The sequence below is a fragment of the Agelaius phoeniceus genome, chromosome 24 (genome assembly GCF_051311805.1).
Source record: "Agelaius phoeniceus isolate bAgePho1 chromosome 24, bAgePho1.hap1, whole genome shotgun sequence".
Classification (NCBI taxonomy): domain Eukaryota; kingdom Metazoa; phylum Chordata; class Aves; order Passeriformes; family Icteridae; genus Agelaius; species Agelaius phoeniceus.
The window spans coordinates 2,234,963-2,262,814 of NC_135288.1; the positions used below are offsets into that span (position 1 = coordinate 2,234,963).

Consider the following 27,852-nt stretch of genomic DNA (forward strand, 5'->3'; position numbering starts at 1 on the left):
AAGGTGCATTCCCCCCTATAGGATGAATTTCCCCTCTATAGGGTGTATTTCCCCTCTGTAAGGTGAATTTCCCCTCTATAGGGTGTATTTTTAATCTGTAGGGTGAATCTCCCCTCTATAAGGTGCATTTCCCCTTTATAGGGTGAATTTCCCCCCAAAGCTTCTCTCTCATCTCTAGGGTGCAGCTTTATCCTCATCATTATTTGCTGTTTATTACGATTTCTTATCCTTTACTCTTCATTATTAATTATCATTATTGGGTTTTAATTATTGCTTATTTCTATTTATTGTTCATTATTCTTATTATTCATTATTATTTAGGGACCTCATTCAACCCAGCCCAAATTTGGGCATACCCAAAATGCCAACTTCCCCAAAAAAATCCCTCAGAACTCCCAGTTTGATTTTCCATGTTTATTCTGGCTGGGACTGGGAGGGGGTCAGAGCCACCACCTCCCTTCCCATGGCTTTCCCACCCTTGGGAGCACCAGTAAAAACCCCCATTCCCAAAAATTCCATATAAAAACCCTGCTAGTTCCTAAAAAAAGTCCTTCAAAACCAGAAATCCTGGGAGTTTTTTGTTAGAAAAAGGGGAAAAATTAGGATGGGGTGAGGGCAGGGCTTGGAATGCTGGAGGGGAATAAATCAGTTGGGTCTTCTGGGGCTAAAACAAGGGAATATTCCCCATTTTTCCATTAAAAACTGCAACAGGAAAATGAGTAAACCATCCATGAGGTCCCAGATTGTATCAAAAATAGACAAATTTTGTTGGCTGGTGGGAAAAGTGCAGCTTTTTCCTGGAGAAAAGGGAATGAGGAGACAAAAATCACTGTGGGATTGGAGCACAGGGATGGGGCTGGATCCCCCTCACCCCTGAGCGGAGCTGCTGTGGATTTTGGGATCGGGGATGGGGATGGATCCTCCTGTCCCGGAGCTGCGCTGGTCCCTGCGGATGTCCTGGAATTCCCGGAATTCCCTAAGTTCCGGTGGGATGTCGCTGCAGCTCCTGTTCCTTGAGCAGCGCGATCTGCAGGAGGGAGGGAGGGAGGGAGGGGAGGCTGTGGGGCCGGGCCGCGTCCCCGTGTCCCTCTGGGCTGTGTCCCCTGGGGCTGTCCCCATATCATCCAGGCTGTGTCCCTGTGTCCCCTGGGGCCATGTCCCCATCTTCCCCGGTCTTCCCCGAGCAGTTCCTGTGTCCCTGCGGGCTGTGTCCCCCAGGCTGTGTCCCCGTGTCCCCAGGCTGTGTCCCCGTGTCCCCAGGCTGTGTCCCCGTGTCCCCAGGCTGCCCCCGTGTCCCCAGGCTGTCCCCGTGTCCCTGGGCTGTCCCTGTGTCCCCTCACCTGCTCCTCCAGGCTGCCGCGGCCGAGCCGGAGCCGCTCCAGCTCCCGCTGCAGCTCCGCGGGTGCCTCAGGGAGCGGCCGGGCCCGGAGCTCCAGCGCTGACACCTGAGCCTGTGGGGAGGGGTGCCCGGCACCCCGGGATGGGCACTGCCTGCACGGGCACCCCGGGATGGGCACTGCCTGCACGGGCACCCCAGAACGGCCCGGAGCCAGAGCCAGCACCAACAGCAACAGCAACAGCAACACCCAGCGGCAACACCAACACCAACACCAGCACCAACACCAGCATCAACAGCAACACCAACAGCAACACCAACACCCAGCGCCAACACCCAACAGCAGCACCAACACCAACATCAACACCAGCACCAACACCAACACCAGCACCAACAGCAACACCCAGCACCAACAAGCACCAACACCAACAGCAGCACCAACACCAGCAACAGCACCAGCACCAACACCAACATCAACACCAGCACCTCCCTGGTGCTGGCACCAACACTGACACCAGCACCAGCACCAACACCAGCACCAGCACCAACACCAGCACCAGCACCACCTCCCTGGTGTGGCCAGTGCCAACACCTCCCTGCTCCTGGAATGAACCCAGCCCCTTCCCAGTACCAGGACCATTCCTGTTGGGATGAGCCTGGCCCCATCCCAGCACCAGCACCAGGCACGTTCCCATCAGGATGAGCTCCCAAAGAGCAGCCCCAGCCCATGGATCAGCCCCAGCCCCATCCCATGGATTGGGATCAGCCCCAGCCCCATCCCATGGATCAGGATCAGCTCCAGCCCCATCCCACAGACTGGGATCAGCCCCAGCCCATGGATCAGGAGCAGCCCCAGCCCATGGTTCCGGATTGGCCCCAGCCCATGGATCAGGAGCAGCCCCAATCCATGGATCAGGATCAGCCCCAGCCCCATCCTGTGGATCAGGATCAGCCCCAATCCATGGATCAGCCCCAGCCCATGGATCAGGATTGGCCCCATCCCCTGGATCGGGCTCGGCCCCGGCCCCGGGACCCACCCGCAGCACCTGGATGCGTTTCCGAGCCTCCTCCAGCTCCCGCTCGGCCGAGCCCGCGGGGGGATCCGGCCCCGCCCGGAGATCCGGCCCTGCCGGGAACTGCGCGGGTCCAGCCTGGCCGGGAGGGTCCCGCTCCTGCCCGGACACACAGATAAATATTTATTAAAGTACGTGTAATAGATAGAAAAATACAGATAAACCCAAATAGAGGTGTATATATATATATATATGTGGCAATAGATCAATTATCTAATATAGTATCAGATAATTAGATATGATGATATAGGTATGAGATGATAATTAGATCATTAATTAGCCCATAAGGGTGCAGGGCTCTATGGGGGATCCACAGTCTGGGGTCAAAGGTCAGCGAATTTGGGGTGCGGCCCCGCTCACCTCCTGCTGCCGGTCCTGGGAGGGCTCCGGTGGCATTCCCTGTTCCCGCGGCATTCCCAGATCCCGGAGCATCCCCGGCTCCCGCGGCATTCCCAGATCCCGGAGCATCCCCGGCTCCCGCAGCATTCCCAGCTCCCGCTGCTCCCGCAGCTGCTCCCACAGCATTCCCTTCTCCCGCCGTGCCTCCGCCAGCGCCCGCCGCGCCTCCTCCAGCCCCTCCTGGGACACCGGGGGACAGCGGGACAGCCCCGTGACACCCGGGGACAGCCCCGGGACACCCCAGGACATCCCCGGGACAGCAGGGACTGGCAGGGGGCTGGGGGGGACTGGGAATGGGTCCGGGGAGAACTGGGACAGGATTCAGGGGAACCAGGGGAGCTGGGAGGGGGCTCAAGGGGAAGAGGCAGGAGTTCCAGTGGGAACGGAGGGGACCGGGAGTGTTCAGGGTAAATGGGAGCACTGGGAGGGGTTCAGAGGGAACTGGGAGTAGCGGGAGGGGGTTTAGGGAGGGCTGGGAGGGGGCTCACAGAGAATGAGGGGACAGGGAAGGGGCTCGGGAGGAGCTGGGGGCACCGGGAGGGGTTCCGGTCCCACCTGGAGCAGCCTCCGGTCCGTCTCGCCCGCGGCCAGCGCGTTCTGGAGCTGCAGGAGCCGCTCGTGGAGCGGGGACCCGGCCGGAGCCTCCCCCTTGGAGCCGCTCCCCGGCGGAACCGGGAACGACCCCGAGCGGGACTCGGCCTGAGCCAGCTGTGCCCAAACGGGAACGGAGAGTGGGGAACTGGAGGGGCTGGGAGGGGATACTGGGGGAACTGGGGGGGGCTGGGAGGGGATACTGGGGGAACTGGGGGGGGCTCCAGGGGGAACTGGGGGGACTGGGAAGGGATACATGGAGAACTGGGGGGACGGAGTGGGTGTTCAGGAGCAGAGGAAATGGGAAGGGATTTGGGGAGAACTGGGGGACTGAGAGGGGTTTTGGGGGAACTGGGGACAACTGGGATGGGATCCAGGGGGAACTCGGGGGAACTGGGAGTGGGTTCAATAGGAACTGTGGGACTGGGACGGGGCTCAGGGGAAACTGGGGGACTGTGGGGACTGGAGTGGGTTCAGTGGAGCTGTGGGACTGTGGGGACTGGGTGGGTTCAGTGGAGCTGTGGGACTCTGGGAACTGGAGTGGGTTCAGTGGGAGCTGTGGGAACTGGAGTGGGTTCAGTGGGAGCTGTGGGAACTGGAGTGGGCTCAGTGGGAGCTGTGGGAACTGGAGTGGGTTCAGTGGGAGCTGTGGGACTGGGAAGTGCTTCAGGAGGCGCTGGGAGGGCGCTCAGGGGGGAACCGTGGGAGCGGATCCATGGGGAGCCAGCGGAGCCCCTGGAACCCGGCGGGATCCCGGTACCTGCGTGCGGAGCTGCTCCGCTCGCTCCCGCGCCTCCCGCGCCTCCGCGTCCCGCTCGGCCAGAGCCCGCCGGGCCCGGCCCAGCTCCGCCTCCAGCGCCCGCCGCTGCAGCTCCAGCCGGGCGCTGCGGCTCTCGCACAGCTCCAGCCTCTGCCGGGCCTCCTCCAGCTCGCCCAGCTTCTCCTGGAGCCGCCGGAATGCGGGCGTGGAGCCGGGATGTGCCGGGCACGCCACCGTGCCCACCCGGGCTGCCTGACACTCCCCACGGGGCTGCCCGGCATTCCCACCGGGATTATCCCACATTCCCACATGGATTATCCAACATTCCTGCCTGGATTATCCAGCATTCCCTCCTGGACTGCCCCAGCATTCCCACCTGGACTGCTCGGTATTCCCACCTGGATTATCCCACATTCCCACCTGGACTGCCCCCCAATTTCCAGCTGGACTCCCCCATTCCCACCCAACTCCCTCGTTCCTCCCTGGACCCCATTCCCCCTTGACCCCATTACCCCCGGCCCCGTTCTCCCCGGCCCCATTCCCACCCGACTCCCTCGTTCCCCCCTGACCCCCCAGTTCCCCCGGCCCCGCTCCCCCGTTCCCGGCCCCATTCCCATCCCCATCCCCGTTCCCGTTCCTGTTCCCGTCCCCGTTCCCGTTCCTGTCCCCGTTCCCGTCCCCGTTCCCGTCCCCATCCCCGTCCCCGTCCCCATCCCTGTCCCCATCCCCGTTCCCTTTCCCGTTCCCGTTCCCATTCCCGTTCCCATCCCCGTCCCCATCCCCATCCCCGTCCCCGTTCCCGTCCCCATCTCCGTTCCCGTTCCCGTCCCCGTTCCCATCCCCGTTCCCATCCCCATCCCCATCCCTGTCCCCATTCCCATCCCCATTCCCGTCCCCGTTCCCTTTCCCATTCCCGTTCCCTTTCCTGTTCCCGTCCCCATCCCTGTCCCCATTCCCCTCCCCATTCCCGTCCCCGTTCCCATCCCCGTTCCCATCCCCATCCCCATCCCTGTTCCCTTTCCCATCCCCGTCCCCGTTCCCGTCCCCGTTCCCGTTCCCGTTCCCGTCCCCTTTCCCATTCCCATTCCCGTTCCCGTCCCCGTTCCCGTTCCCGTCCCCGTTCCCGTTCCCTTTCCCATTCCCGTTCCCTTTCCCGTTCCCGTCCCCATCCCTGTTCCCATTCCCCTCCCCATTCCCGTCCCCGTTCCCATCCCCGTTCCCATCCCCGTTCCCATCCCCATCCCTGTCCCCTTTCCCATTCCCATCCCCGTCCCCATTCCCGTCCCCGTTCCCTTCCCCATCCCCGTTCCTGTTTCCGTTCCCGTTCCCGTCCCCATTCCTGTCCCCATCCCCATCCCCGTCCCCGTCCCCGTTCCCGTCCCCGTCCCGTTCCCGTTCCCGTCCCCGTTCCCGTTACCTGTCCCGCCCGCCGCTCCCTCTCTGCCGCCCTCATCCCGCTCTCCAGGGCGCTCAGGCGCTCCCGCAGCCCCCGGCATTCCCGCTGCGAGCGCCGCAGGGTCTCATCCTGCAGCAGCAGCGAGGCGCGGGCCCCGCTCAGCTCCCGCCGCCCTGCGCGGTTTGGGGGGTGCAGAGGGGTTTTATTGGGGTTTATGGGGATGGAAGGGGGTTTTACTGGGGTTTGTGGGGTGTTACTGGGGTTTGCGGGGGTGCAAAGGGGTTTTAATGGGGTTTGTAGGGGTGCAGAGGGGTTTTATTGGGGTTTATGGGGATGGAAGGGGGTTTTACTGGGGTTTGTGGGGTGTTACTGGGGTTTGTGGGGGTGCAGTGGGGTTTTATTGCGGTTTATGGGGATGGAAGGCGGATTTTACTGGGGTTTGTGGGGGTGCAAGGAGGTTTTAATGGTGCTTGTAGGGGTGCAGTGGGTTTTTACTGGGGTTTATGGGGATGGAAGGGGATTTTAATGGGGTTTGTGGGGCTGCAAGGGGGTTTTACTGGGGTTTGTGGTTTGTGGGGGTGAAAAGGGGTTTTAATGGGATTTGTGGGGGTGCACTGGGGCATTACTGGAGTTTTACTGGGGTTTGTGGGGGTGCAAGGGGGTCTTAATGGGGTTTGTGGGGATGGAAGGCGGAATTTAATGGGGTTTGTGGAGGTGCAGTGTGGTTTTACTGGGGTTTTACTGAGGTTTGTGGGGCTGCACTGGGGTTTTACTGGGGTTTGTGGGGGTGCAAGGGAGTTTTCATGGGGTTTATGGAGATTGAAGGGGGTTTTACTGGGGTTTGTGGGAGTTCAGAGGGGTTTTACTGGGGTTTATAGGGATGGAAGGGGGTTTTACTGGGGTTTGTGGGGTGTTAGTGGGGGTGCAAGGGGATTTTAATGGAATTTGTGGGGTTGCAAATGGGTTTTACTGAGGTTTTGCTGGGGTGCAGAGGGGTTTTATTGTGGTTTGTGGGGGTGCAGAGGGGTTTTACTGGGGTTAATGGGGATGGAAGGGGGTTTTATTCGGGTTTGTGGGGTGTTACTGGGGTTTGTGGGGGTGCAGTGGGGTTTTACTGGGGTTTCACTGGGGTTTCTGGAGGCGCAGAGGGGTTTTATTGGGGTTTGTTGGCATGCAGAGGGGTTTTACTGGGATTTATGGAGATGGAAAGGGGTTTTACTGGGGTGTTACTGGGGTTTGTGTGTACAGAGGGGCTTTATTGGGATTTTTGGGGGTGCAGAGAGGTTTTACTGGGGTTTGTGGGGGTGCAAGGGAGTTTTAACGGGGTTTGCAGAGAGGTTTTACTGGGGTTTGCAAGGGAGCACTGGGGTTTTACTGGGGTTTGTGGGGTGCTGAGGGGTTTTATCGGGGTTTGTGGGGATTGAAGGGGGTTTTACTGGGGTTTGTGGGGTGCAGTGTGGTTTTACTGGGGATTATGGTGTTGCAATGGGGTTTTACTGGGGTTTATTTGGTTTATGGGACTCGCAGGGGGGTTTATCAGAGTTTATGGGGGATGTTGGGGGGTTACTGGGGCTTATTGGGGTTCATGGGGGATGCAGGAGGGTTTTATTGGGGTTTATGGGAATTGCAGAGGGACTTATGGGGTATGCTGGGGGTTACTGGGATTTATGGGGGGTTACTGGGATTTTTGGGGGTGCAGAGCAGTTTATTTGGGTTAATGGGGGATGCAGGGGGGTTACTGGGATTGATGGGTCTTTACTGGGATTTAGAGGGTGCAGAGGGGTTTTACTGGGGTTTAGGGGGGTTTACTGGGTTTAAAGGGACACTGCAGGAGGTGGCTGGGGTTTACTGGGATTTAAGGGGGGATGCACTGGGATTTAAGGGGGATGCACAGGGATTTGACCAATTTTCCTGGGTTTCCAGGGGATTCGCTGGGGAGTTTCCCAGTTCTGCTGAGGTTTATGGGGAATGCAAAGGGGTTTTACCCATTTTATTGGGATTTACAGAATTTTCACAGGGGGTTCCCAGTTTTACTGGGAATTACAGGGGAGGCATGGGAGGTTCCCAGTTTTACTGGGGTTTCTGAGAGATTCAGGGGGGGTTTACCCACTTTATTGGGATTTATGGCATTTGCTCAGGGCATTTCCCAGTTTTCTTGGGGTGGTTGTGGGATGCAGGGAGGTGTTACCAGTTTTATTGGGGCTTTATTGGGGTTTTATTGGAATTTATGGGGGACAGACTGGGAGGGGTTACTGGGCTCACTGGGATTTAAGAGGGACACACAGGGATTTTAACCCTTTGTTGGCATTTATGGAGACTGCACAGGGAGCTCACCGGTTTTACTGCAGTTTATGGGGAATTTTTTAATGGGTTATTTTTTTTTATTACTATTTTTTAATGTTTTGGATCTTTAATTTAATTTTATTGGGATTTCTGCAGTTTGCACAAGGTTTTTTTCAGCTGTTTCATAGGGGTTTACAGGAAATACACAGGGGATTTACCAGTTTTACTGGGATTTACGTGGGGTGCAGACAGGTTCTGCCCCACTTTATTGGGATTTATGGAGTTTGCACAGGGGGTTTTACCAATTTTACTGGGTTTTGTGGAGTTTACCAGTTTAACTGGTATTTACATGGGATCCATAGGGGAGTTTAGCAGTTCCAGTGGGATTTATGGGCATCCATGAGGGTTTTACCAGTTCCACTGGGATGTGTGGGGGATGCAGAAGGGTTTTACAAGGGTAAAGGGTTTAAAACCCATTTTATTAGGGTTAGAAGGATATATGGAATTATTCACCACCTTGTACTGGTGTTTAAAGGACGCACAGAAGGGTTTTACTGGGCTTTACTGGGATTTATGAGCTTTCCCACCAGGATTTTGGAGGAAATCCCGAGGAGCATCCTCCGCTCTGAGCTTCACCCCCCTCCCTGTGCCTCAGTTTCCCTCCGAGCTCCCGCTGGCCGTGGCGGCTCCAGCAGCCACCAGACCACCCCGAATCCCCAAAATCCCCATCACCTTGCTCGCTCTCGTCCAGCAGTTTCTGGAGCCGCTGCGCTCGGGCCCCGGCGCTGTCCCGCTCCGCCTCCGCCTCCGCCAGGCGCCGGCCCAGGCTGCCCAGCTGCCCCCGGAGCTCCTCCTGCCGGGAACGGGGGCTGGGATCGGGCCGGGAAGGGCCCTGCGGGGACAGCGGGGACGGCAGGGACAGGGACACGCACCCGCTCCCGCTGCGCGTCCTGCAGCTCCTGCAGGAATTCCCGCAGCGCCGCCCGCAGCGCCTCGGGATCGGCCTCGGGATCCGGGACGGAGCCGGGGCTGCCCGAACCCTCCGGGCCCCCGCCTGGGGGGACAAGCAGGGGTGGCAGGGGGACACCAGGGAGCCTGGCAGGACGGGATGGAGCAGCGGGGGACACCAGGGAGGCAGGGGATGGAAAAATGTGGGGATGCAGGGGATGGAGTGAAGGGGACGCCGGGGTGCAGGGGGTGGAATAACGGAGTTTGGGGGGATCCAGGGATGCAGGGATGGAAAAACGGGGTTTGGGAGGATCCAGGGATGAAGGGAATGGAATAATGAGACTGGGAGACCCTTGGGATGCAGGGGATGGAGCAATGGGAGACCCCAGGGATGAAGGGGATGGAATAATGGGGTTTGGGAGAATCCAGGGATGCAGGAGATTAAATAATGGGGTCTGGGGGAATCAAGGGACACAGGAGATGGAATAATGGGGTCCGGGAGATCCCTGGGAAGCAGGAGATAGAATAATGGGGTTTGAGTGGATCCAGGGATGGAACAATGGGGTTTGGAAGATCCCCGGGATGCAGGGGATGGAGCAATGGGAGACCCCCGGGATTCAGGGATGGAATAATGGGGTTTGGGGGAATCCAGGGATGAAGGATGAAATAATGGGGTTTGGGAGATCCCCAGGATGCAGGGGGTGGAATAATGGGGTTTGGGAAGATCCAGGGGTGCAGGAGATGGAATAACGGGGGTTGGGAGACCCCTGGGATGTAGGGATGGAGCAATGGGAGACCTCTGGGATGCAGGGATGGAATAATGGGGTTTGGGGGGATCCAGGGATGCAGGGATGGAATAACGGGGGTTGGGAGACCCCCAGCATGCAGGGGCTGGAGCACCGGTGTGTTGGAGACCCCCAGGGCTGGATCAAGGGCTGCCACTTCCCTTCCCCGAGGCCGCTCACCCTTGGCCCTGGCCACGGCCACGGTGCGGCGCAGGGTGGCCTGGAGGCCGCCCAGGCGGGACTCGGTCGCCCTGCGCTGCTCCTCGCCGCGGGCCAGCTCCGCCTCCAGCCCCTGCGCCCGGCCCTGCGCCGCGCTCAGCCGCAGCCCCAGCTCGGCCACCTCGGCCCGCGCCGCCTCCACCTTGAGCTGCAGGTTCCGAGCGTCCGCCAGCAGCTTCTTCTCATTGCCCCGCGCCTCCTCCAGGCTGCGGGACAGCTCCTGCTCCCGCCGCCGGAACTCCTGCTCCGCCGCCGCCAGGCGCTGCTGCAGCTGCTGCAGCTGAGGGGGCGACAGCGGACAGGGGAAGGGTGGGTGGGAGGGATGGGAGCGGGGGATGGAGCAGTGGGGGACCCCAGAGAGGTGGGGGATGGAGCAATGGGAACACCCAGGGATGCAGGGGATGGAGCAATGGGAACCACAGGAATGCAGGGGATGGAGCAGTGGGGTCACTGGGAATCCCAGGGATGCAGGGGATGGAATAATGGGGCAATGGGAACTCCAGGGATGCAGGGGATGGAGCAATGGGGTCACGGAGAACGCCAGGAATTCAGGAGATGGAGCAATGGGGCAATGGGAACCACAGGAATGCAGGGGATGAAGCAATGGGGCAATGGGAACCACAGGAATAAAGGGGATGGAGCAATGGGAACACCCAGGAACACAGGATACCACGGTGATGGCAATGACTGGGGACAGCAGGCACCAAGCTACAGCCTGAGGGCACAGGGACAGCTCCAGACCCACAGGACAGCCGGCTATGGGGGCACAGGGGCACTCTGGGATGTGGGACACCCACAGCGGGTTCTTGGGAACGGCCTCACCTCCTTCCTGGCAGCCTCGGTGCCGGCCTCGCTCTCGGCCACTTTCTGCCTGAGCCCCGAGGCCTCGCGGCGGCTGCGCTGCTCCCGCTGCTCCTCCAGGGCCACCCGCGCCTGCAGCTCCCCCAGCTCCCGGCCCCGCCGGCTGTTCTCGCTGTCCAGCTCCTTCACCTGCCCGCGGGGGCACCAGCGGTTCGGGGACACGCCGAGGCTCAGGGCCACCCCGTGTCCCCGGGCTGCCCGTCCCTGACCTGGCGGCGCAGCTCCTGCAGCTCCCGGCGGCTCTCCAGGCGGGCGCGCTCCAGCCCCCGCAGCGCCGCCCGCAGCTCCGACACCTCCCGCTCGGCCGCCGCCCGCGCCGCCTCCAGCAGCGCCAGACGCTGCTCCTTGTCCTCCCCGGAGCGCTTCAGGCTGCGGGCAGCGGGGGCTGGCAGCGCCCGGGGGGGCAGCACGCCCCCGGCCCCGGCCGTGCCCCAGCTGTGCCCAGCACGGGTGTCCCCCCAGCCCCAAATTTCCATCATCTTGTCCTGAGCGTGCTCCCGACCTGGAGCACCGCCCCATCCCAACCCGAGCATCCCCTGAACGTCCCAACACCGCCCCCATCCCAGGCATCGCCCTCCGGGGTGGGGATCACCCCTGTAACTCCAACTCCTGCCTTCCTTCATCCCGAGCATCTCCCAGGTCCTGTTTTCCCTCATCCCGAGCATCACCCAACTTGTGCTTCCCTCATCCCAAGCATCTCCCAACTCCTGCATCTCCCAATCTGTGCTTCCCCTCATCCTGAGCATCACCCAACTACTATTTTCCCTCATCCCAAGCATCTCCCACCTCCTGCATCTCCCAACTCCAGCATCTCCCAGCTTGGACATTCCCTTACCCCGAGCATCCCCCCAGCTCTGAGCATCCCCCCAGCCCCGAGCAGCCCCTCCAAGGCCCTGCATCCCCCGCTGAGGCCATCCCGCGTTCCCGACCTGATGCGCTCTCCCTCGGCGCGCCGCAGGGCCGCCCGCAGCTCCTCGTTGGAGCGCTGCAGCGCCTCCTTCTCGCGGGCCGCATCGCCCAGCGCCCGCCGCGCCTCCTGCGCCCGCCGCCGCTCGGTGTCGCGGCCCTCGCGGCTGTCCCGGGCCTCTCGCTGCGCCTCCAGCAGCTCCCGCCGCGCCGCCGCCCGCGCCTCGGCCCCCGCCCGCAGCTGCGCCCGCGCCTCCTCCGCCTGCCCGGAGGGGGAACTCCAGCGATTTGGGGGTTTCAGGGGGGCGGGAAGGGGTTTTTGGGGGGCGGTTCACCTCCCGCAGGGCGCTGTCCCGCTGCTTGGCCGCCGCTGCCGCTTGGTCCCGGAGCGTCCTCGCCTCCCGCTCGTGGCTCAGCGCCGCCTCCTCCGCCCGCGCCCGCAGCGAGCGCAGCTCCGCCGCCAAGGCCTGAGGGACACGGGGGCACCCTGAAAGCCCCCTCCCTCCTTCGGGGGTCCCGGGGGGCGGCGGGGTCCGGGAGAGAGGGGACAATGGGGATGGGGTACCGGAGACGGGGGGGTAATGGGGATGGGGCACAGAGAGAGGAGGAACAGTGGGGTTGGGGTCCCAGAAAGAGGCGGGGGCAATGGGGATGGGGTCCTGGAATGAGGGAGGGCAATGGGGATGGGGTCCCAGAGACAGGGGAACAGTGGGGTTGGGGTCTCAGAGATAGGGGAACAGTGGGGATGGGGTCTCAGAGATAGGGGGACAGTAGGGATGGATCCCAGGGGTTGGGGGCGGGCAATGGGGATGGATCCCAAAAAGAGGGGGAGACAATGAGGATGGGGTCCCAGAGAGGGGGGGGGCAATGGAATGGGTCCTGGAAAGGGGGGGACAGTGGGGATGGGGTCCCAGAGAGGGGGGGCAATGGGGATGGGATCCTGGAGAGAGGTGGGGGCAATGGAGATGGGTCCCAAAAAGAGGGAGGGCAATGGAATAGGTCCTAGAAAAGGGGGGGCAATGGGGATGGGGCCCCAGAGACAGGGGGACAGTGGGGATGGGGTCCCAGAAACAGGGGGCAGTAGGGGTGGTGCAGGGATGGGGTGAGGGGGTTCAGGTACCACAGCTGAGCCCCATTCCTGCAGAAGATGGGGGGTGAAGTTGGGGGGCTGCAAGAAAAGGGGGGGGGGGTCTTGCAATGGTGGGGGTGAGGCTCAAGCTGGGGGGTGCAATGGGGGGGTACCCAGGAATGGGGGGATGCAATGGGGGGGGGCACAGGGGATATTCAGACAGGGGGGGCTGCAGTGGGGGATCCCCAGGAATTGGGGGGTGACAAGGGGACATCCAGGCACGGGTGGCTGCAGGAGCAGGGGACACTTTGGCAATGGGGGTTGCAAAGAGGGGAGACACCTGGGCACAGGGGCTGGAAGTGGGGGCTCTGTGCCACCCTGGGGGGGTTCTGGGAGCCCCCCAAACCCACCTGCTCCTTCTCCTGGTGGCCCGTGACCTCTCGCCGCCGCTGCTCCAGCTCGGCCGTGGCCTCGTCCAGGCTCTGCTGGAGCCCTGCCAGTGTCCCTGCCAGGGCCACCCGCTCCTCCTCCTGAAGTGCCAGAGCCTGGGGACATCGGGGGTGGCACAGGGACAGGGGGACATCGAGGCTGGGGCTGGGGGACAGGGGAGTGGCACAGGGCTGGGGGGACATCAGAGGTGGCACAGGGACAGGGGGACATCAGGGCCACCACCTGCTGCTTCTCGCTCTGGCGCTGCTGCCGCGCTGCCGCCAGATCGGCCACCAGCTCCTCGTGCTCCTGCACCAGCCGGCCCCGCTCGGCCTCCAGCTCCTCCTGCCAGCCCCAAAATCACCAGTGAGCCCCAAAAATCACCAGTGGACCCCAAAAATCACCAGCAAACCACAAAAATCACCAGTGAACCCAAATAATCCCGCACCCTGAGCATCGTGCCCCACCAATCGGTGGGAATGTCAGAAATCAAGGTTGCCCCCCAAAAATCACCACTGTGCCCTCAACAATCAGCATGTGCATCAAAAACCAGCTCTGAGCCCCAAAAATCTACATTTCACCCCAAAAATCACCACTGAGCCCCAAAACACATTTCACTCCAGAACCCAATAACCCACAGTGGTTATTTCACCCCAAAAATAACCACTGTGTCCTGAACAGTCAACACGTGCATCAAAAATCAGCTCTGTGCCCCAAAAAGCTACATTTCAGCCCAAAACCCAACATTTCACCCCAATAACCAACATCGTTCCCCAACAATCACCCTTAAAACCCCCAAAATCACCATCACACCCAAAAAATCACCATCACACCCTAAAAGCCTCCACCACAGCACCCCAAAACCCCAGCGCCGTGCCCCAAATCCCTCCCGCAGCCCAAACCCTCGTCCCCCCCTGCCCTGTGCGCACCTTCTCGCGCTGGAGCTGCTCCAGCTGCTCCCGGTGGGCGTCGCGGGCGCTCTGCAGCGCCGCTGTCACCGCGGCCGCCTCGGCCACCGCCACCGCCTGGCGCCGCTCCCGCAGCTCCTGCGCCCGCTCCCGCCGCGCCACGCCCAGCTCCGCTGGGGGACACGGGGACAGCACGGTCACGGGGACAGCGGAGTCATGGGGACACCCTCGGTCACAGGGACACCCATCAATGATGGGGACAGCGGAGTCATGGGGACAGCAGAGTCATGGGGACACCCTCGGTCACAGGGACATCCCTCAGTGATGGGGACAGCCTCAGTCATGGGGACACCTCGAGTCATGGGGACATCCCAGTCATGGGGACAGCCCAGTCACGGGGACACCCCCAGTGATGGGGACACTGTATCATGTGACACCCCTAAGTCATGGGGAAATCCCCAGTCATGGGGACAGCTTCAGTCACAGGGACACCTTCAGTCATGGGGACACCCCTTACTCATGGGGACAACCCAGTGATGGGGACACTCCCAGTGATGGGGACATCCCAGTCATGGGGACACTGCAGAATGGAACACCCCTAAGCCATGGGGACACCCCCAGTCATGGGGACACCCCAGAGCTAATGGGTACCCACCAGTCATTGGGGACAACCCCAGTCAGTGGGGACACCCTGTCATGAGGACACCCCCCCATCAGTGGGGACATCCCCATGTCGTGGAGACACCCCCTGTCAATGGGGAGAAGAGGATGGAGCCAAGGATGAGGATGGGGATGGACAGGGATGAGGATGGGGTGATGGATGGAGATGGACGGTGAAGATGGAGATGGATGAGGATGAAGATGTGTATAACAGATACTATGGATGGGTATGGATGGTGAAGATGGGGATGGATGGGATGAGGATGAGGATGGGGATGGATGGGATGAGGATAAGGATGAAGATGGGGATGGATAGGATGAAGATGAAGATGGGGATGGATGGGTGGGAGCTGGGCATGGCCAGGCCGATGGGACACACGGGTGGCCGGGACCCCTCACCCTCCAGCGCCTCCTTGGCCTGGGCCAGTGTCCGGCCTTGGGCCTCCAGCTGCTGATTGCGGGACTGGAGCTGGGCCAGCTCCTGCTGCAGCTGGAACACGGCACTCTCCAGCCCCTCCTTCTCTGATCTGCGGGACACCAGGCACAGGGCTGGGCACAGGGCTGGGCACAGGGCTGGGCACGGGGCTGGGCACGGGGCTGGACCCTCCCCGGCACCCCCTGAGCCCGGCCCCACCTGAGCCCGGCGGCCTCGCGGTGGCGGTGCCGCTCCTGGCGCTGGGCAGCCGCGAGCTGCACGGCCAGCCCGGCCCCGTCCTGGGCCAGCGCCGCCTGGGTCCGGCCCAGCCGCTCCTGCTCCGCCCGGAGCCGCTCCTGCTCCGCCCGCGCCCGCGCCAGCGCCTCGCCCGCCGCGCTCTGCTCCTGCACCGCCTGCGGCACACCAGGGACACCGGGGACAGCTCAGGGACCGCCAGTTATCGCACGCCCCCTCCCAGTTACCCTTGGCACCCTCCCCACCCCTCCCAGTTACCCCAGACACTCTCCCCACCTCTCCCATTTACCCCTGACACCCTCCCAGTGGCCCAATGCCCCTTTCCCACCTCTCCCAGTTACCCTTGGCACCCTCCCCACCGCTCCCAGTTACCCTTGGCCCCTTCCCCACCGCTCCCAGTTGCCCCCGCGGTGCCCACCTGGCCCAGGCTGTGGCGCAGCCGCTCGTGGACCCCGCGCAGCTCCCGCAGCTCCTCCCGCAGCCCCCGCCCGTCGTCCCGGGGGTCTCCCCGTGGCCGCTCCAGGTCTCGCCGCTCGCTGCCGGGCCGGGGGCCGCTCTCCAGCCGTGTCCGCAGCAGCGCCAGCTCCCGGCACAGCTCCCGGCTGCGCAGCCGGCCCCGCTCCCGCTCCTGCTCCAGCCGCTCCAGCCGCCGGCCCAGCTCCGCCTTGTCCCGGGCCAGCCCGGCCGCCAGCTCGCTGGTCTTGGCCAGCGCGTCCCGCAGCCGCGACTCCTCCGCCTCCGCCGCCCGCCGGGCCTCCGCCAGCTCCCCGCAGCTGCCCTGCGCCTGCCAGCGGGCACCGGCTGGCACCGGGGGCACGGCGGGACGGGGGAATGGGGGCTTGGGGGGCACGGGGGGGGCACCTGGGGCTCGGGGAGCACCTGGGGCAGGGGGACACAGGGGCATCTGGGGCAGGGGGAGTACCTGAGGCATGGGGGGCACCTGGGGCTCGAGGAGTACCTGGGGGCACGGGGGGCACGTGGGACTGGGGGACACGGGGGCACCTGGGACTGGGGGACACGGGGGCACCTGGGACTCGGGGAGTACCTGGGGGAATGGAGGGCACCTGAGGCTCAGGGAGTACATGGGGCATGGGCTCACCTGGGGCTTGGGGAGTACCTGGGGCATAGGGGGCACCTGGGGTATGTGGGGACACCTGTGGAACCGGGCCATGGGGGCAGCTGGGGCACAGGGCTGCACCCACGGCAGGCCTGGCACTCCTGGGGCAGGGGGACACCTGGGGCTCACTTGGGGCTTGGGGAGTACCTGGGGCATAGGGGGTACCTGGGGACACCTGGGGTATGTGGGGACACCTGTGGAACCAGGCCATGGGGCTGCACCCAGGGCAGGGCTGCCACTCCTGGGGATACATCCACAGGGATTCACCTGTACCCGTGGGAATGCCCCTGTACCCGTGCCCGGCCCCGCTGTGGGGCGGGTCCCAGTGCCCACCTTGCCCAGGGCCTCTTCCAGCGCCTCCTGCTCGCCCCGGGCCAGCTCCACCTCCAGCAGCGCCCGGCTCAGCTCCTCCCGCGCCTCCAGCAGCTCCTGCTGTGCCTGTGCCCGCTGTGCCTCCAGCTCCTGCACCTGCTGCTGGCTGTGCGGGGACAGCACAGACTGCCTGTGCCCACCTGTGCCCACCTGTGCCCACCTGTGCCCACCTGCATCCACCATAGGGAGGTCCTGGGGGTGCTGTACCCTCCAGCACCTGCCTATGTGCACCTGAGCTCACGTGCACCCACCTACACCCACCTGTGCCTACCTACACCCACCTGTGCCCACCTACAGCCACCTGTGCTCATCTGAACCCTCTTGTACACCCTCTACCCACCCAGACCCCACACCCACCTGTGTCCCCACCTGCACCTGCCCGTGCCCGCCCGTGCCCACCTGTGCTGCAGCTGCTCGTGGGCAGCCTGGGCGTCGCGGGCAGCCTGGTCCCGGCAGTCCTGCAGGCTCTCGCTGCGGCGCCGCAGCTGCTCCCGCTCCTGCTGCAGGGCCCCCGCCCGCTGCTGCTCCTCCGCCAGCGCCGCCTCTGCGCGGCACAGCTCCCTGCGGACACACGGACATGGACACACGGACATGGACACATGGACACGGGCTCATGGATACACAGACACATAGACACATGGGCACAGCTCCCTGCGGACACACGGACACATGGGCACAGCTCCCTGCAGACACACGGACATGGACACACGGACATGGACACACAGACACGGGCTCATGGACACAGGGACACAGGGGCACAGCTCCCTGCGGACACACGGACATGGACACACGGACATGGACACATGGACATGGACACACAGACACGGGCTCATGGATACACAGACACATAGACACATGGGCACAGCTCCCTGCGGACACACGGACACATGGGCACAGCTCCCTGCAGACACACGGACATGGACACACGGACATGGGCTCATGGATACACGGACACATGGGCACAGCTCCCTGCGGACACACAGACATGGACACAGGGACGTGGGCTCAAGCATACATGGATACATGGACGCACATACATGGACACACGGACACACCGACACATGGACACACGGACACAGGGACACACGAACACGTGGACACAGGGGCACACGGACACACGGAGACATGGACACATGGACACATGGGCACAGGGACACATGGACACATGGACATATGGACACATGGACACACAGGGACAGACAGTCGCACACGCAGGACAGACAGAGGGGCGGTACCTGCGCAGCCCCTCGACCTGGGCCCGCAGCTGAAGCCCCTCCCGCTGCGCCTCCTCCTGCGCCCGCCGGCAGCTCCCGGCCTCGGCTCCCAGCTGCTCCAGCCGCTGCTCCAGCATTCCCAGCTCCCGCCGCAGGCTCCCGGCCGCCTCCCGGCCCGCCTCCGCCTGGCTCCGGGCCTCCTGGGGGCCAGCCTTGATCAGATCCCATCCTTGTCCCCATCCTTCCCATCCCCATCCCCATCCCCATCCCCATCCCCATCCCCATCCCCATCCCAAACCCCATTCCCATCCCCATCCCCATTCCCATCCCCATCCCCATCCCCATCCCCATCCCCATCCCCATCCCCATCCCCATCCCCATCCCCATTCCCATTCCCATCCCCATTCCCATCCCCATCCTCCTCCTCCTCCCAGCTCACCTGCAGCTGGAGCTGGCGCCGGCTCAGGGCTGCATGGACGGCAGCAGCGGCGGCACTGGCAGAGAGGCTGCGGAGAGGGGACACAGCAGGACACGGAGGGGACACGGGGGGACACGGGAGGGACACAGCAGGCGCAGGGGACTCGGGGTCATCTGCCAGCACCGCCTGTTCCCGGGAAAATCCAGGGGAAAGTGAGGCAGGGAAGGGAATGAAGTCAGTGAAAGGGGGAACCAAGGTGAGGAAGAGGAGAGAGAGTCCAGGAAGGGGAAACTGAGGTGGGAAATGGGAAATCAAGTCAAATAAAGGGGAAAGGGAAACTGAAGCAGGGAGGGGAAAAGTGAATCAGGGAGAGGGGAAACTGAATAAGGAAATACAAAAATGAATCAAGGAAGGGGACACTGGGACAGAGAGGGGACACCGGGACAGGGAGGGGACACTGAGGCAGGGAGGGGACACTGAGGCAGGGAGAGGCCCCTCCTGGCTGTGGGTGGCCCCGGGGTGTCCCAGCACCTGGGTGATCTCGTGCAGCGTCCGGCGCAGCAGCTCCAGCTCGGAGCGCAGAGCCTGCACCTGCTCCGGCGTCGGCTCCCGGGCACGCGCGGCCTCCTGTGAGCCCCGGGATGGGATCAGGCTGGGAATGACCGATCTGCATCCCCAAACCCCCGCACCCTGCACCCACCAGCTCCCGCAGCTGCAGCGTCAGCGCTTCCACCGCCCGCTCCTTCTCCTCGTCCTCGCTCCGGCACCGCTCCAGGGCCTCCGTCAGCTCCGCCAGCCTGGCCAGGACACAGCCGGCATCCGGCATCCAACATCCAACATCCAACATCCAGCATCCAACACCCAACATCCAGCATCCAGCATCCAGCATCCAGCATCCAGCATCCAACATCCAGCATCCAGCATCCAACATCCAACATCCAACATCCAACATCCAGCATCCAACACCCAACATCCAGCATCCAGCATCCAGCATCCAGCATCCAGCATCCAGCATCCAACATCCAACATCCAACATCCAACATCCAGCATCCAACACCCAGCATCCAGCATCCAACATCCAACATCCAGAACCCAGCATCCAACACCCAACACCCAACATCCAGCATCCAACATCCAGAACCCAGCATCCAACATCCAACATCCAGAACCCAGCATCCAACATCCAACATTCAGAACCCAGCATCCAACACCCAGCATCCAACATCCAGCATCCAGCATCCAACATCCAGCGTCCAGCATCCAGCATCCAACATCCAACATCCAACATCCAGCATCCAACATCCAACAACCAGCATCCAACATCCAGCATCCAGCATCCAGCATCCAACATCCAGAACCCAGCATCCAACATCCAACATCCAACATCCAGAACCCAGCATCCAACATCCAACATCCAACATCCAGAACCCAGCATCCAACATCCAACATTCAGAACCCAGCATCCAACACCCAGCATCCAACATCCAACATCCAGCATCCAACATCCAGCGTCCAGCATCCAGCATCCAACATCCAACATCCAACATCCAGAACCCAGCATCCAACATCCAGCATCCAGCATCCAACATCCAACATCCAACATCCAGCATCCAGCATCCAACATCCAGCATCCAGCATCCAACATCCAACATCCAGCATCCAGCATCCAGCATCCAACATTCAGAACCCAGCATCCAGCATCCAGCATCCAACATCCAACATCCAACATCCAACATCCAACATCCAGCATCCAACATCCAGCATCCAGCATCCAACATCCAGCATCCAACATCCAACATCCAGCATCCAACATCCAGCATCCACCATCCAACATCCAGCATCCCTGCCTCACATCCCTTCCCATCTGTGCCTCAAAACCTTCCCCACACAACATCCCCTATGGCCCCATGGGGGTGCATCCTCCCCATCCTGCACCTCCTGCATCCCCTGGTGCCCCCATACCCCTCCTGATGCTCCTGCACCCCCTGGTGCTCCTGCATCCCATCCCTCTGACCCATATTCCCTTCCTGTCCTGTGCCACATCCCCAAAATCTTCCCTGTGGAACATCCTCCTGTGCTTCTGCACTTCTCTTGGTGCCCCTGCACCCCCTGGTCCTCCTGCACCCCTCCTGGTCCTCCTGCATCCCTCCTGGTGCTCCTGCATTCCATCCCTCTGACTCACTCTCTCCCCATCCTCTGCCATATCCCCAAAATCTTCCCTGTGGAACATCCTCCTGGTCCTCCTGCATCCCTCCTGGTGCTCCTGCACCCCTCCTGGCATTCCTACATCCCTCCCGGTGCTCCTGCATCCCTCTGACTCACTCCCTCCCCATCCTGTACCACATCCCCTGCACTTCCATTCCTCCCCTCGCCCACCAGGTGCCCCCATGCCCCGTACCTGGCTGCCAGGGTGTTTTTCTCCAGCTCTGCGTCCCGTGCCCGCGCCGCCAGCTGTTCCTGCAGCTGCTCCAGGCGCAGCTCCTGCCGCTCCCGGGCCGCCCCCGCCTGGCTCTCGGCCAGCCGCAGGTTGGCGGCCAGGTGCAGGCAGGCGGCGTGGGCAGCGCGGCCCGTCCGCGACACCTCGTGGCCCAGCTCCGACAGGTCCCTGTGCGGGCGGGAGGAGCGGGGTGGGACCCCCAGGCACCCCCGGAGGGAGGGATCCCGCCCCGGGCCCCGCTGACCTCTCGGTGGTGGCTTTCATCTCCCCGAAGTGGCGCCTGAAGGCCACCAGCTGCCGCCAGAGGGTCAGGAGCCGGCTGTGCTCGTTGCTGAAGTAGGTGTTAAAGGACTGGGGGGCGATGGAGTGAGATCAGGGATCCACCACGGTCCCCAAATTCCCAAATATCCGTCCTGGCCACACCCATCACCCCCACAGTCCTCCACAGCCCCACCCCAACTCCTGTGGGCACGGAGAGAGGTGGGGGGGGTGACACGTCCCTGCCTCACGTCCCCTTCCCATCACATCCCCCAAATTCTTCTCCATGCAACATCCCCCACGGCCCCACATCCCTGCCAGGGTCCTGTGTAACTGTCCCCGACACATCCCTGCATCCCCCTGCCTCATCTCCCTTTCCCATCCATGTCACATCCCCAAATTCTTCCCCATGGAACATCACCCATGGCCCCACGTGCCCCACATTGTCCCTGACACACCCACCTGCCTCATCTCCATTTCCCATCCCAAATCCTTCCCCACAGAACAATCCCCCGGCCCTGCATCCCTCCTCAGTGACCCCACATCTGCCTTGCATCCTCTTCCTACCCCATCTCCCCCCATACTCCCCAAACTCTGCTCTCTGCAGCATCCCCCATGACCCCACACCCTCTCCATGATCCCCCATCCCCTGATCCCCCTGCCTCACACCCCTCTCCCCGCTGCTGCTCCCGGGTGTCCCCTGTCCCCTCCCGGGTGTCCCCCACCTCCTCCTCCCGCCTCCACTCCGCCTCCCGCTGCTCCAGCTCGTCCCTGGCCCGTGCCCAGTCCGCCGTGAGCTTCCGGATGTCCTCGCTCAGCGCCGCGTTGGCCACGTTGGCCTGTTCCAGCTGCTCCCGCAGCATCGAGTTCACCTGCACCAGGCTGCTGCTCCTGGGATTGGGGATGACTGGGGTCAAAATCCCCCAGGAATCCTCACATTCCCCTTGGGATCCCGCCCACCTTTGCTGTTCCTGGGATCGGGGATCACTGGGGTCAAAATCCCCCTGAGAATCCCTACATTCCCTGGGATCCTGCCCACCCCTGCTGCTCCTGAGATTGGGGATCACCGAGGTCAGAATCCCCCTGAGAATCCTCACATTCCCCTTGGGATCCCGCCCACCTCTGCTGTTCCTGGGATTGGGGATCACCGGGGTCAGAATCCCCTGAGAATCCTCACATTTCCCTTGGGATCCCACTCACCTCTGCTGTTCCTGGGATTGGGGATCACCGGGGTCAGAATCCCCTGAGAATCCTCACATTCCCCTTGGGATCCCGCCCACCTCTGCTGGGATTGGGGATCACCAGGCCCAGAATTCCCTGGGAATCCTCACATTCCCACCCATCTCTGCTGCTCCTGAGATCCCAGGGGATCACCGGGGTCAGAATCCCCCAGGAATCCCCACCTCCCCCAGGATCCCCCCCACCTCTGCTGCTCCTCCTCCAGGCGGATCAGGGCGTTCTCCAGCTCGTTGCTGCTCTCCTCCTCGGGCTGGGAGCCGCTGGCATCCAGCTGGATCTGTGGGAACATCCCCCACTGGCCATCACCCCCATTTGGGATTTGGGGCAGGGCACCCCCAAAGCCTCCCTCACCGTCAGCCTCTCCTGCTCCAGCTCCGTCGCCTTCTCCAGCAGCTGCTGCTCCACTTCCCCACATTTCTTCTTATACTGCAACACCTGCGGGAGGGACGGGGGGGTGACACCCATGGAGGGTGTCCCCAAATTATCCCAGTGCCTCCCTGGGGAAGGATTTACCTTGGCTTGGAGCTTCTGCACCAGCTGGGCCTGGCGCTGCTGGCCCTCCTGGTAGGCCTGGAGCTTCCTCTTGTAGGCAGCCTGCTCCTCCTCCAGCAGCCTCCGCAGCTCGATGTTGTGCTGGGCCAGGCTCCGGCTCTCGGCCGCTTCCTCCGGCTCCAGCCGCAGGCTCTGCTCCAGCTGGGATCAGGGGAGCCCAGGCTGGCACCTCCACACTCCTGGGCATCTGCTGGCACCCCCACCCACACCCCTGGGCATCTCCTGGCATCCCCACCCACACCCCTGAGCATCCCCCAGCCCAGGCTGGCACCTCCACCCACACCCCTGGGCATCTGCTGGCACCCCCACCCACACTTCTGGGCATCCTTTGGCTCAGGCTGGCACCTCCACACCCCTGGGCATCCCCCAGCCCAGCCTGGCACCCCCATTCACACTCCTGGGCATCTCCCAACCCAGGCTGGCACCCCTGAGCACCCCTGAGCATCCCCCAGCCCAGGCTGGCACCTCCACCCACACCCCTGGGCATCCCCCAGCCTCACTTCCAGGGGTCCCATGGCAAATCTCAGCCAGCTGAAGGCCCCAGTTCCCACATTTTCCCATTTCTCCATGCACAAGGAGGGGGTGAATGGGAAATTTTGGGGTTGTTTTTAAGGATAACTCAACCTCCAGTCTCTGGGGTCAGCAAAGCCCCTTCCCAGTTTGCACAGAGTGGGTGATGGATAAAGGATCCTTGGGTACAGGAGTGGAAACTTGCCTGGGGATATTTTCCTGATATTTGCTTTTATTTTGAATATTGAGGCACAAACCGAGGGATTCCTCCAGTATCCCACCAGTTTGGGGCACACTCAGCACTGGGAGAGCCAAAGCCCTGTGGAATTCCTGGTTGCCAGGGCAAAGTGCTGGAAAACTGAAGGATTCCCACAGGGAGGGGAGGGGGGTTCCTTCCAAAATCCAGCAGGACAAATAAAACAGGGATGGGCAAGCCCTGGCAAGCCAGGACTGGCCTGGACAATTCCCACCACGGGGACACCACAGCTGCCCTGCCCCACACAGGGAATGCCAGGGCTGGAGCTGGCACTGCCCGGAATTTGGGGCTGAAAAGGGGATTTGGGGGGGCTGGCTGAGGGTGTTGTACTTGATGGCCAGCTCTGGAATTTGGGGTTAAAAAGGGGGATTTGGGAGGGTTGGCTGAGGGCATTGTACTTGATGGCCAGCTCTGGAATTTGGGGTTAAAAAGGGGGATTTGGGAGGGTTGGCTGAGGGCATTGTACTTGATGGCCAGCTCTGGAATTTGGGGTTAAAAAGGGGGATTTGGGGGGCTGGCTGAGGGTGTTGTATTTTATGGCCAGCTCTGGATTTTGGGGTTAAAAATGGGGATTTGGGGGGGCTCACTGAGGGTGTTGTATTTTATGGCCAGCTCTGGATTTTGGGGTTAAAAAGAGGGATTTGGGGTGGCTCACCTGCTCACTGAGGGCATTGTACTTGATGGCCAGCTGTGGATTTTGGGGCTGAAAATTAAGACTTGGGGGGGCTGGCTGAGGGTGTTGTACTTGATGGCCAGCTGAGTTTGGGGGTTAAAAAGGGGGATTTGGGGGAGCTCACCTGCTTGCTGAGCATGTTGTACTTGATGGCCAGCTGTGGATTTTGGGGTTAAAAAGGGGGATTTGGGGGGCTCACCCGCTCACTGAGGGCATTGTACTTGATGGCCAGCTGTGGATTTTTGGGGCTGAAAAGGGGGATTTGGGGGAGCTCACCCGCTCGCTGAGGATGTTGTACTTGATGGCCAGCTCTGAGTTTTGGGGTTAAAAAGGGGGATTTGGGGGGCTCACCCGCTCACTGAGGGCATTGTACTTGATGGCCAGCTGTGGATTTTGGGGTTAAAAAGGGGGATTTGGGGGGCTCACCCGCTCACTGAGGGCATTGTACTTGATGGCCAGCTCTGAGTTTTAGGGTTAAAAAGGGGGATTTGGGGGGCTCACCCGCTCACTGAGGGCATTGTACTTGATGGCCAGCTCATCGCGCTCAGCCCGGCTCTGGGCCAGCAGGTCCTCAACGCGGGACAGCTCCTGCTGCAGGATCCTGTTCTCCTCCTGCAGGGACAGCAGCGAGGCCATGGCCCCTGTGGGATGGGATGGAGAGAGGCAGGATGGGATCTGGGATCCAGGATGGGATCTGGGATCCAGGATGGGATCCAGCCCAGGACACAGCCAGGGCATCCTTTGCCACCATGAGCTGCTCTGCTCCCCTTGGGAAGGGGCTGAGCCCTCCCTGGGTGCAGCATTTGGATAAAGGATCCTCAGGGATAGGAACAACAACCTGCCTTGGGATCCTTCCCTGATATTTGCTTTGGTTTTAATAACCAGGCACAAACAGGGGGATTTCCACCAAAATCCCACCACCCCTCAATGTGAGTCTCCTCCAGCCCATGGGGAGTGTTCTGCCCCCTGGCCCGGCTGGAAATGCCACCTCCCACACTCAGACATTCCAAGGAATGCTGTTTGTGAGGGAAGAGCTGCTGGAAATGCACAGTTGTGGTCAAAAACCCACGGGAAGTTTCTAGTTGTGACTGCAAGGATGTTCAGATCCACGTTCACAATCACAAAACAGCCAGAGATTTGCAGCTGCAACCACAAAATGGCCAAAATCTGGAGTTTGGGATCACAAAGTGCTGCAGATCAACGGCTGTGATCCAAACCCACTTCATTTTGCAGCTGCAACATAAAACCTCTGTAAATGTGTGTTTGGGATCACAAAATCAGGGCAGGTTTATAGCTGAAAGAGCAAAACTGCTGCAGAGTTGCAGCTATGATCCCAAAACTGCTGTAAATTCATGAGTGCGATCCCAAAACTGCTGCAGATTTCCACTTACAATCCCAAAACATGCTGCAGATTTACAGTCACAACCAAAAAATCACTAAAAATTCATGACTGTGATCCCAAACCCACTGCAGATTTCCAGTCACAATCCCCAAACTGTTGCAAATTCGTACTTTATCCCAAACAGTGTGTAAATTCATGTCTATGATCCCAAAACTGCTGTAAATCCATGTTTGTGATCCCAAAACCGCTGTAAATTAATGTTTGGTTCCAGAACTGCTGCAGATTTCCAATTACAACACAAAAATGTTGCAGGTTTGTAACTGCAATCACAAAACTGACACAAAATTTGGATTTCTAATGCCAAAAACCTCTGCAAATTCATGTTTGTGATCCCAAAACCGCTGCCAATTGATAGTTGTAATAATAAAACTGGCACAAACTTGCATTTGTGATCCCAAAACTGTTGGGAATTCCTATTTGTGATCCCAAAACTGCTGCAGATTTACAGCTGCAACCACAAAATCACTAAAAATTTGTGTTTGTGATCCCAAACCCTGCTGCAGATTCACAGCTGTGATCCCCAAACCGCCGTAAAATCGCATTTGTGATCCCCAAACCACCATAAAATTGCATTTGCGATCCCCAAACCACCGTAAATTCTCATTTAAGATCCCAAACCGCGGCACTTTTCCATTCGCAGCCACAGACCCGCCCCGATTCTCCGCTGGGATCACGGAGCCGCCCCGATCCGCGATTTTCCCATCACAAACCCCCTTTGCCCTCCCAAAGCCGCTGCCCCAGCGCCATTCCCGACCCCATTCCCGACCCCGATCCCATTTCTGACCCCGATCCCATTCCCGATCCCGATCCCATTCCCGATCCCGATCCCATTCCTATTCCCAATCCCATTCCCGGTCCTATTCCCATTCCCGACCCCGATCCCATTCCCGGTCCCATTCCCATTCCCGGTCTCCATCCCATTCCCGGTCCCATTCCCATTCCCGGTCCCATTCCCATTCCTGGTCCCCATCCCACGCTCCCCGCGCCGGGGGGGACCCGGTGTCCCCACCTCAGCCCCGGGAGCATCTCCCGAGCCCCGGGCACCCCTTGCCGCGGCCTCCTCGTCCCCCGGCCCCTTTTCCCGGAATTTGGGGCGGTTCGGGCTCGGTGCCCGCCCGCGGGAAGCGGATGCGGGGTCGGGATTAGCCCGAAATCCGCGTCCCCTCCCCGTGTGACGGCGGGAGCGGGGACCCTCCTCTTCCTGGAGGTCCCGACCGCGGCTCGGCCCCATCCTCCCCCAGCAACCCCGCGGCATTCCCGGGCTCTGCCGACAAACGCACCCCGAGGCTCCGGGCGGGAGCAGAAGGAGGAAAAGGAAGGGGAACAGAGCCCAGTGCCAGCCCCCGGCGGCGGCCGTGCCCGGGGGCGTGGGGCGGTCCTTACCCGGGACGGAGCCGCTCTCCCGGAGGGCCCCGGCCTTGAGCCTCGCGCTCCTTAAGCTCCTTAACCCCGGAGTTGGCTCGGCAGGAAAAGCTCCGGGGTGGAGCGAGCCGGGGTTGCCAAGGGGTGAAGCGGCTTTAACACCCCCGGGACGCGGGGATGGCCCCGGGACCCCGGATCATCCCCCCCGCCGGAGCTTTAATTATCCCCCGCGTAATTAAAGACTTTCTGCCCGCACCCTAGTAGGGAAAAGTGGGCATAAATCCCCAAGCCGGGCCCCAAATCCCCCAGGACGGGGGCTGGAGGCGTCCCCGCCCCTGAAACAAGGGATGGATGCGGTCCCGAGCCACGCTCCGGGCAGGAGGGGCTCACCGGGCCGCCCTGGCCTCGCCCCCCCGGCAGGGAAAGTGCCCTTTCTCCCCGGAGAGCCGCAGATTACCCGGGCCGGGGAGCAGGCACACGGGATTGAGGATTTACGGCGTCCTGGATGCCTCCAGCCCGGCGGGAGCTGCCTCCAATTGCACCCCCCAGCCCTTGTGTCCCAAACCGCCTCCTTTCCCCCTCATTTCCTCTCTTACCTTTCCCCTCCCGGTGTCCTTCCCAACAGAAACCACTGCTAAGCAACAGGTTCTGTTGTGCTCCGTGTCCAATCCCATTCCCTCGGCACCGGCAAGGAATGGGAATCACAAAAGCTCATCCTGGCTGCTCCGAGCCCGCCCAGGGGAAGAAAA

The 27,852-nt window shown here is 61.5% G+C and overlaps 1 protein-coding gene across 9 annotated transcripts; it reads right to left on the minus strand.

Annotated features, from left to right (window-relative positions):
* Positions 1 to 399: 399 nt before the first annotated feature.
* CROCC (ciliary rootlet coiled-coil, rootletin) lies at positions 400 to 27,833 on the minus strand. 9 transcript variants are annotated; one of them, XM_077190134.1, is made up of 34 exons: positions 27,700 to 27,833; positions 24,841 to 24,980; positions 22,862 to 23,041; positions 22,700 to 22,783; positions 22,534 to 22,625; positions 21,835 to 22,000; positions 21,096 to 21,202; positions 20,813 to 21,019; positions 19,115 to 19,211; positions 18,946 to 19,041; positions 18,436 to 18,600; positions 18,018 to 18,196; positions 17,182 to 17,343; positions 16,744 to 16,888; positions 15,712 to 16,077; positions 15,258 to 15,451; positions 15,023 to 15,150; positions 13,985 to 14,136; positions 13,299 to 13,400; positions 13,037 to 13,171; positions 11,893 to 12,024; positions 11,581 to 11,819; positions 10,861 to 11,020; positions 10,613 to 10,780; positions 9,752 to 10,070; positions 8,771 to 8,892; positions 8,571 to 8,691; positions 5,577 to 5,728; positions 4,160 to 4,429; positions 3,364 to 3,516; positions 2,770 to 2,988; positions 2,374 to 2,508; positions 1,341 to 1,451; positions 400 to 1,027 (listed from the first exon to the last, which is right to left on the minus strand). In XM_077190134.1, exons 2-34 carry the CDS (start codon positions 24,973 to 24,975, stop codon positions 977 to 979), a joined length of 5,244 nt encoding a protein of 1,747 aa, XP_077046249.1. In that variant the 5' UTR covers positions 24,976 to 24,980; positions 27,700 to 27,833; the 3' UTR covers positions 400 to 976. The 9 variants fall into 9 exon arrangements, with proteins under 9 accessions (XP_077046249.1, XP_077046247.1, XP_077046248.1 ...); XM_077190132.1 differs by lacking the exon at positions 27,700 to 27,833 and adding an exon at positions 27,561 to 27,693; XM_077190133.1 differs by lacking the exon at positions 27,700 to 27,833 and adding an exon at positions 27,494 to 27,687.
* Between the last annotated feature and the right edge of the window lie 19 nt (positions 27,834 to 27,852).